This window comes from Panulirus ornatus, chromosome 33 (assembly GCF_036320965.1).
Source record: "Panulirus ornatus isolate Po-2019 chromosome 33, ASM3632096v1, whole genome shotgun sequence".
In the NCBI taxonomy this organism is placed as follows: Eukaryota; Metazoa; Arthropoda; class Malacostraca; order Decapoda; family Palinuridae; genus Panulirus; species Panulirus ornatus.
The window spans coordinates 23,319,084-23,334,619 of NC_092256.1; the positions used below are offsets into that span (position 1 = coordinate 23,319,084).

Here is a 15,536-nt window from a genome sequence, read left to right on the forward strand (position 1 = left end):
AATGGAATGAAGCCATTTCTTCATCAGTTCCAGGTGCACTATTTATCTGGAAATATGGATGTAGCTACACAGAGTTAGGTGCCTCAGGTTACCAGCCATGACATCAACACAAACACATAATCACCACACACGATGGAACACTTACAGACAAGTATAAGCTCTATAGTTATTCGTACTAAAATTAATTTAGCCTTTCTGTTAAACAAATGTAACACTTGACAACACTTAACCCATGCAGCTCATTCTTTGTAACTAGATTTTCCTGTGGTGAGCACTATGCGCTAGCTCTGCCTTTTGGCAAAGTGGTAGGAGCAGTAGATAGTAGTTGTAGGTAGGAGCATTAGGTAGAAACAGGTAGAATAGGTAGGAGCATTAGGTAGAAACAGGTAGAATAGGTAGGAGCATTAGATAAGGTAGTCATTAGGAACATTAGGTATGAGTCTCTGCAAACACTGCACTAGACTTGCCCTCTGCCAATGGCCATTTGAGGGTGAGGCACTAAAGGCTAAGAAGTAGCATTGGAGTTCTTTAGTTATGTAGACTCTGTCTCCGTGGCCACCCTTTTAGGGAGTTCCAGTTAGAACAGGCGTCAGAGATATAGATAGATAGATAGATGAAAGTTATTGCAATGAAAGATCCCTAGCTATAAAATTGCTCCCAAAGAAGTTTTGGAGTGCTAAACAACATTAATCAATAAATACTGTATCATAGTGTCACTTTTTCATAAAGGCTGCTGTGATATTCAAATTACATACGGAATAGTCTTGTACTTTGTTTCATAACACAATCTGTACTCTGTGCTAATGCAGTCTTAACCTTTGTAGAGAGCTGCAATTACAAATCTTCTTGGAAACTGTAAATGGCACCTTTTGTGCTCATTACATTGCATTGGAATGAACATTTTATACCAGCACATTCCCCATATACCACTAGACCTAATCTTAAAACAGTAAGAAATTATGAGGGATGTTATAATTGTTAATAACCTTTATCCTGAGTTCAGAATCACAGTGTTATCACAGCCGTTTACATTTACCATATCTGTTTATGTATTCACATAATTAATGTATATAAGTGAATCAGGAAATGTACATAAACAAGCTTAAAATTCAGCTGAAGTTTTCAGAGAAATATACAACCATATAGTACCAACTTCTATCTTATAAATGCTTTGCAAAACATAATTTGGTTGGACAGTTATTTATTCAGAATTATTAAACCTTACACAAAACCTAAAAGTGCTGATGAGAACTAATCCTAAAAAAAGAAAATATGAGGGATGTTACAATGGTTAATAACCTTTATCGTGAGTTCAAAATCACATATCACAGCCATTTACATTAACATTTGTTAATATTTATTTAGTTGTTATACTTTGTCGCTGTCTCCCATGTTAGCGAGGTAGCGCAAGGAAACAGACGAAAGAATGGCCCACCCCACCCACATACACATGTATATACATACACGTCCTCACACATACATATACATACCTATACATCTCAACGTATATGTATATGTTGAGATGTATACATACCTATACATCTCAACATATACATATATATACACACACAGACATATACATATATACACATGTACATAATTCATACGGTCCGCCCTCATTCATTTCTGTCACCACCCCGCCACACATGAAAGACAACCCTCTCCCCCTGCATGTGCGCGAGGTAGCACTAGGAAAAGAAACAAAGGCCACATTCGTTCACACTCAGTCTCTAGCTGTCATGTATAATGTATGCATATAATTACTGTATATAAATGAATTAGGCAATGTACATAAATAAGCTTAAAATTCAGCTGAAGTTTTCAATATACATCCCATACAGTAACAGCTTCCATCTTATAAACATAATAAATGCTTTGCGAAACATAATTTGGTTGGACAGTTATTTATTCACAATTCTAAGCCTTATACAAAACCTAAAAGTCCTCATTAAAACTATCTTCTGGTACAGATTAGTCATAGTGAATAAAGAGAACAAATGTAAAATCTCAACATGTTTTCATTTTGTCTAAACTCAAAAATTTCAAGGATATAGCTGCTGCCATATATTACCTAAACCTTAATAGTCTAAAAAGTTAATCATTGAGATAATAAGCTGGTATTCTTATATAAAATACTTCACAACAGTGGATGATCCCATTATCTGTCATACAAGTCATTATTGAATATATCAAAAGAGGCATAACGAAATATCTAGTGGGATGAGCGTTGATTATTTACAAGTTCAGTTATTTTATTCTCAGCAAGTGATAATCTCTGCTCTAAGATTACAAGAGTCTGAGTGATGGTGGAAAGCTGCGTGTTGATATGCTCGAGCGAACCTTTCACTTCCTGTAAACTTGTGGCCATGTCCTCATCTGCATTTCCACTTGTTGTCTGATGGAGAAACGTAATAATGAAGTCTTTAGCAACTGCATTTATACCATCAGAAAAGTCAGTGTTACCTGTCAATCATGATTATGCCAAAATATTTCTTGAAAACATCAGTTAGTGTACATAATGATACATTTCCTAAAGCCTGTTTTCTTCTATTTCTATTCTATTCTATATCATAGACGCCTGTTCCATCCAGAAACTTGTATCAAGGTAGTGGCCATGGCAAAAGACTTTTCACTTATCTCTGTCTTTACATGCCTCCCATGATTACACCATGTCACATATTCTTTCATCATTTCTCTCCCTTCAGAACTCTTCCACTTCATTTACCCATGTCATGGGTGGTCTTCCTCTCACACTAGTCCCTTAAGTCATACTATCACTATTATACACTCTCCTGTTCCATATTTGAACTATCTAAAAGAAAAGTTTTAAAAAGTATACACCTCGACATAGCATTATGTGTGAGAGGGCCGACACATAACCCTATGACTAATTCCAGCTCACTACCCCTTGCAGCCAGAGCACTTGAAGTTTCTTTGGCTATCAAGCATCAGGCAGTGATGAGAGGGGTAGAACTACGAGCATGCCAAGGGAAATAACCTTAAGTTGTATCATTAGTGGAAAGTTGATAAATGCTGTTGGTCTATCTGAGTTTGTCCCATTCTGATACCCTACTGCCAAAGGCTTTCATGCTCTCTAGCCACAATGGGGAAGCGAAAGGACTTGACAAAAGAGCAAATAGCTTTAATTATTAGTCTGTATAAGGCACAGAAGCCAGTAAGGGAAATACTGAGAATTGTCAGTGCTAGTGTCCAATCAATTCAGGTATGGACATAAGATTTCACAACAGCAGAGGTAAGGCAACACCAGCACGCATGGGAAAACCCAGGAAGGCTCAGAAGACTTCACCAGGTACACTTGCCATCCTGAAACGTCGGCAAGAAGCTAATCCACGTATGTCAGCATGAAAATAAAAAGAAAAAACCAAGACTGATTGAAGTGTCAGTAATGACCGTTCATTGACGCATCCATAATGACCTGCACTTCAGCTGCCATCACGCCTGAAAGAGGCCCCTCCTCACCATTATGTACAGGTACCCTAGGATCATGTTTGCCAAAACCTAACTTCAGTGGGATAAGACCAAGTGGAAGCACATGCCACGGAGTGACGAAGCCATTTTTTGCATGACTGGGAACCGTGTTATCATTTTTATCAGCAAGTCAGGAGTGACCTTCTCGATCCCATGTACATTTTTAGTACTGTTTAACACCCTGATTCTATCATGGTTTAGGGTTGTTTTTCTTATTATGGAATTGGTGACCTTGCCATACTGCCCAGACATCAAAGCATGAATCAGCACAACTACCTCAAGCTACTGATGGGCTGTTTACCAGACTTTCTTCATAAGTGCCATGCGGACATGTTCATGCAGGATGGTGCTCCTTGCCGTGTGGCAAAATCTGTGAAGCAGTGGCTTACTGACTGTGGAATCCACTTCATCAATGATTGGCCTGGAAACAGCCCAGACGTTAATCCGATATAGAATTTGTGGAGCATCATTAAGCACCAAATTTCAGGGAAGGGTACTAGCAGTGTCCCCAAGCCTGAAGCGGCCATTTGTGAATAGTGGCATAATTTGGACCCACAGATTCTCAAGAACTTGGCAGATTTGGTGCCTTCGAGTATGTATAAAAAGGAAATGGAAGCAAATTACCTATCAACACTGTATATAAATAAAAGTAATGAAGCAAATTACAAAATGGGGCTACATGTGCATTCTTCCAGTCCTCATGCACCTCACTGTGGATGACATCTATTAATAAGATTACTAAAGCTCATATTGGTGAAAAACAAGGTGGATTTAAGAGAAGAAAGGGGTCTGCAAACCAGATTTTAGTATGTAGACAGGTAGAGGGGAATGGAGTAAAGAAAAGAAACTGTATGTAACATTTATGGTTAATGAACAAGAAAAACTTACGATGAAAGGATACTGGGAAGTTCTGTATATGGTGTGCATGAAAGACTTCTGAATCTTTGAACCTTTTATAATAGTAATGATTTTAGTGCATGAGCATACAGTCATGAGTGACTATTTGACATGAAATATGAATGTGTCAGGGTGATGAAATTTCATCATAGGCATCTAAAGTTTTCATGTATGGAGCACTATGAGTTACCCAATAACCAAAGAATAAGTGAATAATTAAACTAACTTGTCATGGTATACCTCTTACCTGGTTTTCTTTTTGACCACTGAAATTTTGAAAAGTATTAGGCTTGGAGTGACTTTCAACAGTGGTTACTTCCTCATTTTCTGAATCATCTGGTGACACAGCAACAGTTACATCCAGTGGTTGACTAAAGTTGGCATCTTCTGTTACCTCCAATGCAGGACACGGCTCCACTGGCTTGAAATTCGTCTTCCAAAGCATCACCTTTTGTGGTAGATAAGTTTTACATAAAATCATATCTAATGAATTGGTACAATAGCATTTAGATGAATATAATTATTTATCTATACTTCTTTCCAAACTGATAGTTTCTATATTCAGAGAGATGCAACACAAACATTTCAGTAATATTTTCTGCACCATGTTCTTTTAAAAAGGCCAAATAGTAATATAGAAAAAATGTGAAGGTAATATTTTGAATACATCTCTGTATCTTTCTTTTATGTGCCATTCTTACATTTACAGTAAAGTCCTATACAGTTTCTGCACCAAGCATCGTAATTACTCATTTTCTCGTCATCCAAAACAGTGCGATGTTCAGTCCCATGTTCTACCACCTTGTCTCCACACTATATTTGGTCTCCTCCCTTCATTCATCTTTCTCATCTTAAATATATTCTGCTGGTCATTCTTCTTTCAGGTATTCATTCTTCATGTCCAAACCACCCAAGTACACTATTATCAAAAAAGACTACGTTATCATCTTTTAATGTTCATATCTCTCCCTTGCTTCATCTTGACTTAACGTTGCCCTTAATGAAATTACCTCAATCACCATTCTCTGTTAAATAGCCCCATGTTATAGGAAAGTTTCTCTGAGCTATAAAAGAACTATATCAATTCTTCAAGTGTCACATCACTTCTACAATGTTGTTTTCTTTTCCATATACGTTCAAGGCTTCCTACCTTAACATGGTAGTGCCATGAATAGACTAACAGTGGCTTCATTTTGTTCTCATTTAAGCTGCTATGTAATGCACTTAGAGCCCAACACTCACAGTCAAAATTTACAAACTATCCATGTTTTCTCCTGTCTATTTCACATGATGGAATGCAAACAGAAAGACAAAACTGGATCCTTTCAAAGATATTTATGACAGGAAGAAAAGGTAGAAAAGAAAACAAATGACTTGAGGAGAAACACCTGCAAACTTCATATATAATTAAGGAGGCAAAAATATCATCAGCCATGGACTCGAAGTGTTTGTCTATTCTATTAAACATATCTATGGTGTTTCTTTCAAATGCACTTAACTTCCTTACCCTGTCATTGCTTAATCAACCTTTATGTATTGTTCTCAAACATTTCATTTGAGAACAATATCCTATGCATTGCATCCATACAACAGCAATGGAACAACTATACCTTCTTGCATACCTATTTTTGCCTTAATTCCTCAGTGCTACCAAATCCTTTGCCTCCTCACCACCCTTACAACTCATCTCAGCTTCCATGGTTCCATTTGCTACAGTGCTCCCCCTAAGTATCTAAAACAATTCATTTCCTACAAGCTCTCTCCATTCAGACACATACCTAAACTAATCAGTTTCTTTGCGCTGCTAAACCTAAATGTTATGCTGTTTTTCACACATACTCTTAATTTTCTCCTTTCATACATCATACATTTTCCTAAACTCAAGACACCATCTTCTGCAGTTTCTCACTCATATCTGCCATCAGCATTGTGTCATCACTAAACAGCAACTGAATACCCCCATCTTAGACAAACTTGGATATTAAGACAAAATAGAGATGGAAAAAAATACCTGTTTGTCTTTACCTCCCGATGCAAAGTATTCGCCACTGAATGCAAATCCACAACATGTAACTGCCCCTTGGTGTCCATGTAGGGTATATATAGGTCTTCCCTCCAATAAGTCCAGTAGCTTTAGAGTTCCATCTGCTGAGCATGTCATCAAAATGTGGCCTGGGGAAAAAAAAAAAGTGATGTTCAACATGAATAAAAGCACCTGATTTGAACTCTTCAGCTCAAGGACAGATTAACTTCCTTAACAGCTACCTACGTAGCATATTTAGTGGAAATGTAATAGAAGAGTTACAAATAATTTAGAGAAATAAGAGGATGACAAGCCACTAGAGAACAAAAAAATTCTATGTACAGAAAATTAAGTCGGTGCATGTTTAATGAACATTTCTGAAGTTATGCAACACTGTCCTAGTGTACCTATGTACAAGCAAAAAAATGATCTTGGTACATATTAACATTGGTTATATAGTTCATATGATATGAAAAATGCGAAATTAAAAAATATGCTGGTGAAAAAAGGTGTTAAACTATATGACAGAACCATCTGAAGATTTAAGTGAAGATTTTGAAGGATCAATTCAACATTTCTGAATCTGAGCAAGTCTTCTCCACAGTTCAAGTCCAGTCACTGATCTACATGATGCAAACCTTAGGCAATAGCTTGTCAACATTATATCAAAACTGAAAAAGTCAACCAAGAAGTTGCCAAGTGCTAACTTCAAATAATGTACTACATCCTAACAGCACATGCTCAGGACTGCACTCCCATTAATTCCACGTAAATCAGTTATTCCACTGTTAACCAAACTAGTGACAAGGTTACAGAGGAAGAAAAAGAAAAAAACTTTTATACATTTAAGTAAAAAGATGTGCTAGTAAGCATAGTTTAATTGAGGTGGTAAACCAGCATTTGCTGAAATGGACTAAGCATATAGAAATAAGACTTTCTGATCCCTTATAAAGGAACTGCAACTCAAATAAAAAGGCAGGAATTACCTGAAGGGTGAAAGGAGAGGCGGTGGACAGGACCAGAATGAGCATCATAATGTTGCAGTAACTTTAGTGTCCGGATGTCATATATCTGAAGAAAAGACACTAAAAGTTACTCATTTCTTCATCTTCCAAGCTTTTGTTTACTATGTCATTAACAAGGAAAAACCTACAGTAAATCATGATAACAATGAAACATATACATGCTTACTTACATATAAATACATATCTTTCTTTTTTTCTTTCATACTATTCGCCATTTCCCGCGTCAGCGAGGTAGCGTTAAGAACAGAGGACTGGGCCTCTGAGGAAACATCCTCATCCAGCCCCCTTCTCTGTTCCTTCCTTTGGAAAATAAAAAAAAAAAAAAAAGAGATGGGAGGATTTCCAGCCCCCCGCTCCCTTCCCTTTTAGTCACCTTCTACGACACGCAGGGAATACGTGGGAAGTATTCTTTCTCCCCTATCCCCAGGGAAATAAATACATATGTGTACAGAAAAGAAAAAAGAGGTTTGTGGGCATTACTTGCAGGGAAGTGTGAGGAATTGAGAAATGTATGAAAGAAAACAGCAGGGATTGAAAAAGTGGGCAAATGAGAGCTGGGGTGGGCAAGTGTATGTACATGTATTTGTATATATATGTATATGTAAGTGAATGTGCATATATGAATATATATGCATACATGAGCGGAGATGGCCTTTCTTCACCTATTTCCTGGTGCTACCTTGCTAAAACGGGAAAGAGCAATCAACTAAATAAAAAAATGTAGTAGTTCATGGGAACATTAGGTAGGAGCATCTGAAAAGACTGCACTAGCATTATCCTCTGATAGTGGCCTGTTCAGGATGACACACAAAAGGCTAAGAAGCAGCCTCATGTTCGACAGTTATGGAGACTCTTTTGCTGTGGCCACCCCATTGAGGGAGTTTCCAAAGGGAATGGGTGTCAGATACAGATAGATAGATGTACAAATTTATTGAGTGTACCTGGTAACCTGTATGGAAGAGTGGTGATTGACAGTATAGTAGAAAGCAAAGAGCATCAGAGTGGAAAGGAATAATGTAGTTTCAGGAGTGACAGAGGATGTGTAGATCAGGTGTTTGCTTTGAAGAGTTTGTGTCAGAACTATCAAAAGAAACAGAAGGATATGTATGGGTTGAAGAATCCACAATGATAGGGTTGGTAGAGATACTTTGCAGATGTTATGAGTATATGGTGTGTAAAGACTGCTATTAGAAGCAGTGAAGAGTTTTTACCAAGAGGTGTGTTTGTGAGTAGGTAGAGAGGAGGGCGAGTGGTTCCAGGTGATGATTGGTCTGTGACAAGGGTGTGTGACATCACCATGGCTGTTTAATCTGTTTATGGATGGGATGGTTAGGGAAGTGAATGGAGGATGAAAGAATTTTGAGAGAGGCAGGTCTGCACTCTGTCAGGGGTTGGGGGGCCTGGGCAACAAGTCATTTATTGTTTGCTGATGACTTGGTGCAAGCAAGAATTAGCAGAAGTTGGTTTCTGTATTAATACTTTCCAAAAAAGGGCATAGAGGAAGGAGCCATGAGAGGGATTTTCCTTTTAAGGATCCTGTTCCCAGCACTACCTCACCAAAGCAAAGCAATAAATACCAAAAATTTATGAAAGAGGTGTACAAAGAATTTTTTTAAACCATACTTATTTGCCATATCCTGGGTTTGTTAGGAAGTGCTGAAAACAGAAGAACAGCCTCATTTGTTTACATCCACTCTCTGTCTGTCATGTATAATGCACCAAAATCAGAGCTCCATATCTGAAGCCATTCCACTGTTTCCCCTGACCACTTCATATGCCTTTGGTTTAACTCTTTGACTGCAAGTCAACCCATATATACTACATCACAACAATTCACTCTATCCCATGGATCCTTCTCGGCCTGCTATACATTCAGGCCCCAATAACTCAAATCCACTTTCACTCCAACCTTATTCTTTCCTTCTCACACACAGGCTTCACTCTCTTGATAAAAACTCCACACCGTATCTAATAGCTTTCCTCTCATATCATATCTGTAGGACTTTCCCAAGGCATCTTGGTCACACTGTCATATGCTTTCTCCTTATCTATAAATGCTAAATACAAATTCCTCTCTGTTGTCTACAATTTTTCCACAAATATTTCAGTGCAAACACTTCCTCTACACACCCTCTGCTACTCATGAAACTAAACTGCTCCTTTTCAGTCTGGAGCTTTATGGTAGGGGGGGAGGGAATGGTGGCAGAGGGAAGATATAGTGGCAGTGTTGGCAGGCCATGGTGGTGGTAAGGGAAGGTGTAGTAGTCAAGGTAGGAGGGAGTGCAAGTGTTGGTGGGGGAAGGTGTAGTGGCCAGGGTGGGAGAATTTGTTGCTGGCGAGGGAAAGTATGGTAGCTTTCCGTAGGAGCAAAAAGAAAAGGGTCTGAATCAGATAGTCCTTTTCATATGTCCATACCATTTCACCACACAATCTTCAAATCTCCCAACGACACTCTTCTTACTATCACGTGTCTTACTCAGATCAACTCTCCTCACACCACATATTGTGTACAAGCATTTAATTTCCAACACATCCACCCTCATCCATACTTTCTTATCAGTGGCCTGTTTCGCACCTCACATCCATACAACACAGTCAAGACTACTATAAATTCAAACATACCCATCTTTGCCCTTACAGACAGTAACTTCTCATATCACACACTCCTCAATAAACCCACAACCACAACCTCTCTCTTACCCTTGGGTTTAATTCAGCTTCCACGGTTCAGAACTATTCACTCATGGGCATCTAAAGAGATCCACTAACTATGGATACTCTCTATTCAAACTCACATTACAAATGACCTATCTCAATTCCCCTGCTACATTATATAACCTTACTCTTACCTATAGTAATTCTCAACTTTCTCCTTTCACACTTTTTAAAACTCAGACACCAGCTTCTTTTGTTTCTCAGTCTAGTCTGCCACAAGAGGTGTGTAGAAATGGTTTGGAGTGTATGGAGAAAATGAGTGAGAAGAGGTTAACAAGGAAATATATGTCAGAAGTGGAAGGGACAAAGAGAAGAGGCAGACCAAACTGGAAATGGAAGGATGAAGTGAATATAATTTTGAGTGATAAGGGCCTGAACATGCAGGAGGGTGAAAGGTGTGCAATGGATAAAGTGAATTCAAGCAACATGGTATACAGGGGGCAAAGTGCTGTCAGTGGACTGAGCCAATGTATATGAAGTATTTGGGGGTAACCATGGAAAGGTTTGTGAGGCCTGGTTTGGATATGAGGTTTTGGTTTTAGTGCAGTACACAACTGCTAGAGAATGGATGTGAGCAAATGAGGCCTTTCTTAATCTGTTCAGGCACTGCCTTGCTGACATGGGAAATGGCAAGCAAGCATGAAAAAAATATGCATAAAATGTATCAAAAATAAAATCCACCTTAACGGAATTATCTGTATTAGCTGCAGCAATACAGGTGCCTGATGGGTGGAAAGCAACATGGTTTGATGAGCCTTTCAGTTCTGGGAAGCTGTGTATTGTGCTTGCAGTCTGTACATCATGAAGTTTGATTGTTTTGTCATCTGCACAAGAAACAAGCATGTGTCCATCAGGAGAAAATCTCACACATCGTACCTGAAAAACATTTAAGTATATAACCTTAACATTTCCAAAATCTTATTCTATCTCATATGTTGCTTTCATGCAATTCCTGAATTTACTGTGGTACTTTGGATATGTTGAAATTGTTTGTACTGACTTTTTTGTCTGTTTGTAGTGCTACTTTGCTAAAGTAGGAAACAGCAAACTGAAAACATAATAGGTTTACAAATATATAAAAGATTTTTGGAAAAAGCAGTAATTGAAAATTTAATAACTAAATATTCAAAGTGATGCATTGTTTGACAAAATATTTCTACCTTCAATACTTCAGAAGATATTTGGTAAAACAAACCCAGTTGGTATGTGTAGGTAATGAACAGACGAATTTGTGTCTGTGTACACTCCAGAACTTGATTGTCTTATCATCAGACCCAGTCACCAACTGCTGACCATCTGGGGAAAAATCCACTGATCGAATAGTTGCATTGTGTGCACGAAATACTGTTGAATCACCTGGAATGACAAAACATTTAACTTCATTTCATATATGTTTACCTAATCAGCTACAGTGAGTGAACATGCTATCTTCAATGTCTTATATTTTCAGCGGTAATACGTATAATTATTCAGTCTGCCTAATTAAAATATTCTACCTATATCAGTATAATCTTTCCACTTAGTCTTCTGTTTCTGCAAATCCTTGGTATCCCTCATTCCTAATACAATTCACATAATTTGATTCACTCATTTTTTTCACTGACTATTATATGTTTTTGTCTATACAAGTTCCTAAATTTCTAAAAACTTTTGTTTCATATACTTTTGTATTTTAACACAAATATATAAAAAGGTTAACTTTATACTAGCACAAATATATAAAACATGTCAACTTTATACTAGCACAAACTGAAAATAAACAAAAGTATACAGTCTTCCCAATACAGTTGTGCAAAGACAGACATACTTGTAAGTGGCCTTCTCATATCTGCACTTATGAAAGTTCTTTGCAAAACACAGAGAACAGAATCATTTATAACATGAATTTCATACCAAAGTTAGCTCTGTACACCCCTGCTTTTACAGCTATAAAGATTAGTAAGCATAGATACACAAGACCACCTGCAATACTTCTTTCTAAGCAGTTAAGCTTAAAATTTTCAGAATAACCACCTCTAATGTTGGGAATCCAGAGCCTGACTGTTCTATCACGGGAAACTGATGCCATAATATTCCCACTTGGAGAGAAGCAAACATCATTGACTGCATCTGTATGGCCTACAAACCTGTAAAATAAAAAATTTTCAGAATGCACAAAGAGCAACTTCATAAATAGAAAGCAAGAAACAGAATTTCTCTCAAACTTAAATAATTTACTTTAAAGTTTCAAACATTCACTCAGACACATTCTTATCTGGACATTGTTCCTTCATTCCTTGAATCTTGTCATCTTCCTCACCTTATATTCTCTAGTTACCATCTATAATAAGTCATTGTAAGTTTCCTAACATTTTTTGGTGCATTTCTTCACTCTATGCCTGAGGATACATGAAACAAAGAAAAAATTCAATGTTTGATGAGGGAGTTTCAGAATACACAGCTAATGGTACTTCAATGAGAATATAACTTGTGAAAAACAAAAGAAAACATAAAAAGTCAAAATTTAAATACGGTTAGCCCTCAAATTCACACTGTACTTCCTCTACAAGTAAACAAGGCCAATTACTCAATATCTTTGTTACTCCAATATCTGGATACTAAAATTATACCATAAGCATGAAGGATGCATCACCTAACCTATAAGCACGAGTCTGTTGACGAAAATTCCATATCATGACTGTGTGATCGAGTGATGACGTTACCAACTGCTTCATACTTGGACTAAAGTCAAGGGCTGTGACCACATCCTTGTGACCTTTATAATGACGTTCTAAGGTGGGGTCTTCCGTGCTCATTGTGGATTAGGTCTCCTGAAACAGAAAAATTAGAACATAATCATTCAATGCAATTTTGTGTATAGAGGTGTCACTGTACATACTTGATAAATATCTAATTCAGAGGCCATGCATTTTCTTAATCAAGAAAAAATTCCATGTATGTATGTATGTATATATTCTGCAAAAAACATCTGATGATTGTTTAAGGCTTTCAAAAGAAAGGTTTTATTTGCAAAACAAATCCTATTACTTGTTTATTGTGGGGATATCATATATGTGACAGCATGGAACAGTCTTGAATGGCAGATGACATAACTTGTCACCTTAGTTACCGCATGGTATAGAGAGAGAAGGGATGCAACTTTTGCTCATCGTCCATGTGATTTGTCACCTTAGTTACCCCTATGGCATAGAGTGAGAAAGGATGGAAATTTTGCTTACCATCCATGTGATTTGTCACCTAGGTTACCCAATGGTATAGAGAGATAAGGGATGCAACTTATGCTCACCTTCCATGTGCTTATCTAATATTTTTTCCTCTACTAGTAATAATGGGTCCTAAGATTTTGTTCCAAGAAAAGAAAGGCCCATATTCTTGCTTGGAACCAACAACGTGTCTGCAAGTGACATTTTAAGCCACACTGACAAAGCCAAGTTTGCCACCCAGAAACTTTTTTCTTCCTTCGAACATCACCTCTCCATGCAAAGCTGGGACTGGTTGACCTAGTTATGACCAGTAAGGCAAGTGCGAGATGTTGAAAAACCTATAAGTTCTTTTGATTTTCAAAGACACTTCACCAACTTCTATGTACAACATCATTGCATCATCTGTGTCTTCAAATCCCTCCCTAGAATTTATCTATGATTTTGAGATAAATAATAGTCGGTAATTCATCAATTTGTCTATGCATTACAATAGGTGATTAATTTTGTTCTACAATAACAGCTGCTGAGCATGGTTTGGAATATTAAACATTATTCAACAATTTTAAGGCAATTATATGGTTTAGTTAATAATGGAAAATGTTGGGTTAATTAATGCAAAACTATGCAATACACTCAAAAAATTTCAATAAAACCTATAGAAAATTAACCCTAAAGCTAAAATGGTTGTAGAAATGTAACAACATTAAATTCATCTCCTAGGAATCCCTTGGCCACCTTGTCCCTTGTCTGTTTATTGACAGTGCCATTTTCATGGTGCTAAATATGAGCGACATATTTTATTATTAAATGTTTACTCAACTATAGTAGTAATGCAAAATATATGTTGACAAGAATACTAGACATTAAGCCAAATCGTGACTGATAGGAATGTGGAGGTGAGGTTTTTTACTCAGGTTCTATTAGTTTTTAAACGGTATTATCTATTTCAATAAACCCAACAATTTCCCTGTGTGGACAACAGTCATCTTATTTAATTTTGCTCAATACTATGATCAAAATTATTATCTTCATTTGTTATTGAAATCACTAAACATTAAACTAATCATAGCTTATAGCAAGATCTTCCATATGTATGTCCCTCACCACTACTGCCTTTAATACCACAAATACAACACAATGTCCCCATGCATCATAACTTTTAGGCTGATCTTTGAACATCACACTACCATGGCTGAGCAAAATAATTTGGATAATTAAGAACCAAAACTTTACGTTGATATCCAGTGCTAGTTTTGATCCACTACTAAACTGGTTTGTAACGTTGGTATCTGTTGCAAGTCAAATGACGTGGTTTTGTTCCATATATATATATATATATATATATATATATATATATATATATATATATATATATATATATATATATATATAAAGAAGTGACTTTTAACTATGAGAATGATGTCATACTATGGTCTGACTCAACATCTTTGTTTAATCTGTGAGGATTAAGTTACCAAATTCAGTAATGAAAAAGAATGGTTGGGCTGCGACGGTGTACTGGGGAAGGAGACAATGAAACTAAACCAAACCAGAGGAAATGACTTATTCTCATTGGCATATAACTTCTAAATTAACAGACACCAACGACCAACATTTGAATCAAAATTTCATGAAAACGTTATCGTGGCAACGCTTCTTTGAAACTTGACCCAGTGATATGAACACCATTTGTCTTCACCAGGGTCCATCATACTCAAAAACACTAAACAGTACATATGGGAACACGTTCAAAGATTGGTATTAGCCTCTGCTAACTCACACCCAACTAGGACGTCAAGTCGACATACATTCCTCACTACATGATGAGAATTGCGAAATGAAACGAATGTTACACAGTTTCTTGAAAAGTAACTTACCAAAAGGCAGTTAACTCACCTTGGACAAGTCAATGTAATGTCGTTACTTGCTGGTCAGCTGTGTTGGGAGTCAGTTGGACCGTTGCTCTCTCTCTCTCTCTCTCTCTCTCTCTCTCTCTCTCTCTCTCTCTCTCTCTCTCTCTCTCTCTCTCTCTCTCTCTCTCTCTCTCTCTCTCAATAGTGCAGTGTTGCCACTTTGTAGTGAGCCAAATCCCGCAAATATGAAATGATTTTTCCCTCAGAAATCCAGAAACTTCAAAAGAATTCCCAAATTTCTAAATTTCGTATTTGGCGCCTTAGCGCGTTT

General features: G+C 37.2%; 1 protein-coding gene across 1 annotated transcript; it reads right to left on the minus strand.

Moving 5' to 3' along the window:
• Window positions 1-1,184: 1,184 nt before the first annotated feature.
• On the minus strand, window positions 1,185-15,536 carry LOC139759614 (uncharacterized). The gene is made up of 9 exons (XM_071681960.1): window positions 15,249-15,536; window positions 12,787-12,959; window positions 12,163-12,275; window positions 11,345-11,505; window positions 10,831-11,025; window positions 7,396-7,480; window positions 6,398-6,558; window positions 4,634-4,834; window positions 1,185-2,395 (listed from the first exon to the last, which is right to left on the minus strand). Exons 2-9 carry the CDS (start codon window positions 12,942-12,944, stop codon window positions 2,213-2,215), a joined length of 1,257 nt encoding a protein of 418 aa, XP_071538061.1. The 5' UTR covers window positions 12,945-12,959; window positions 15,249-15,536; the 3' UTR covers window positions 1,185-2,212.

What these genes read in the sequence shown, in the direction of transcription:
- LOC139759614 (XM_071681960.1), bottom strand. Translation starts at nt 12,944, where the DNA reads ATGAGCACGGAAGACCCCACCTTAGAACGTCATTATAAAGGTCACAAG. An exon ending in CTGGATTCCCAACATTAGAG is followed by an intron (nt 11,506 to 12,162) that starts GTGGTTATTCTG and finishes TTGTCATTCCAG; the next exon opens with GTGATTCAACAGTATTTCGT. An exon ending in TACCTACACATACCAACTGG is followed by an intron (nt 11,026 to 11,344) that starts GTTTGTTTTACC and finishes AATGTTTTTCAG; the next exon opens with GTACGATGTGTGAGATTTTC.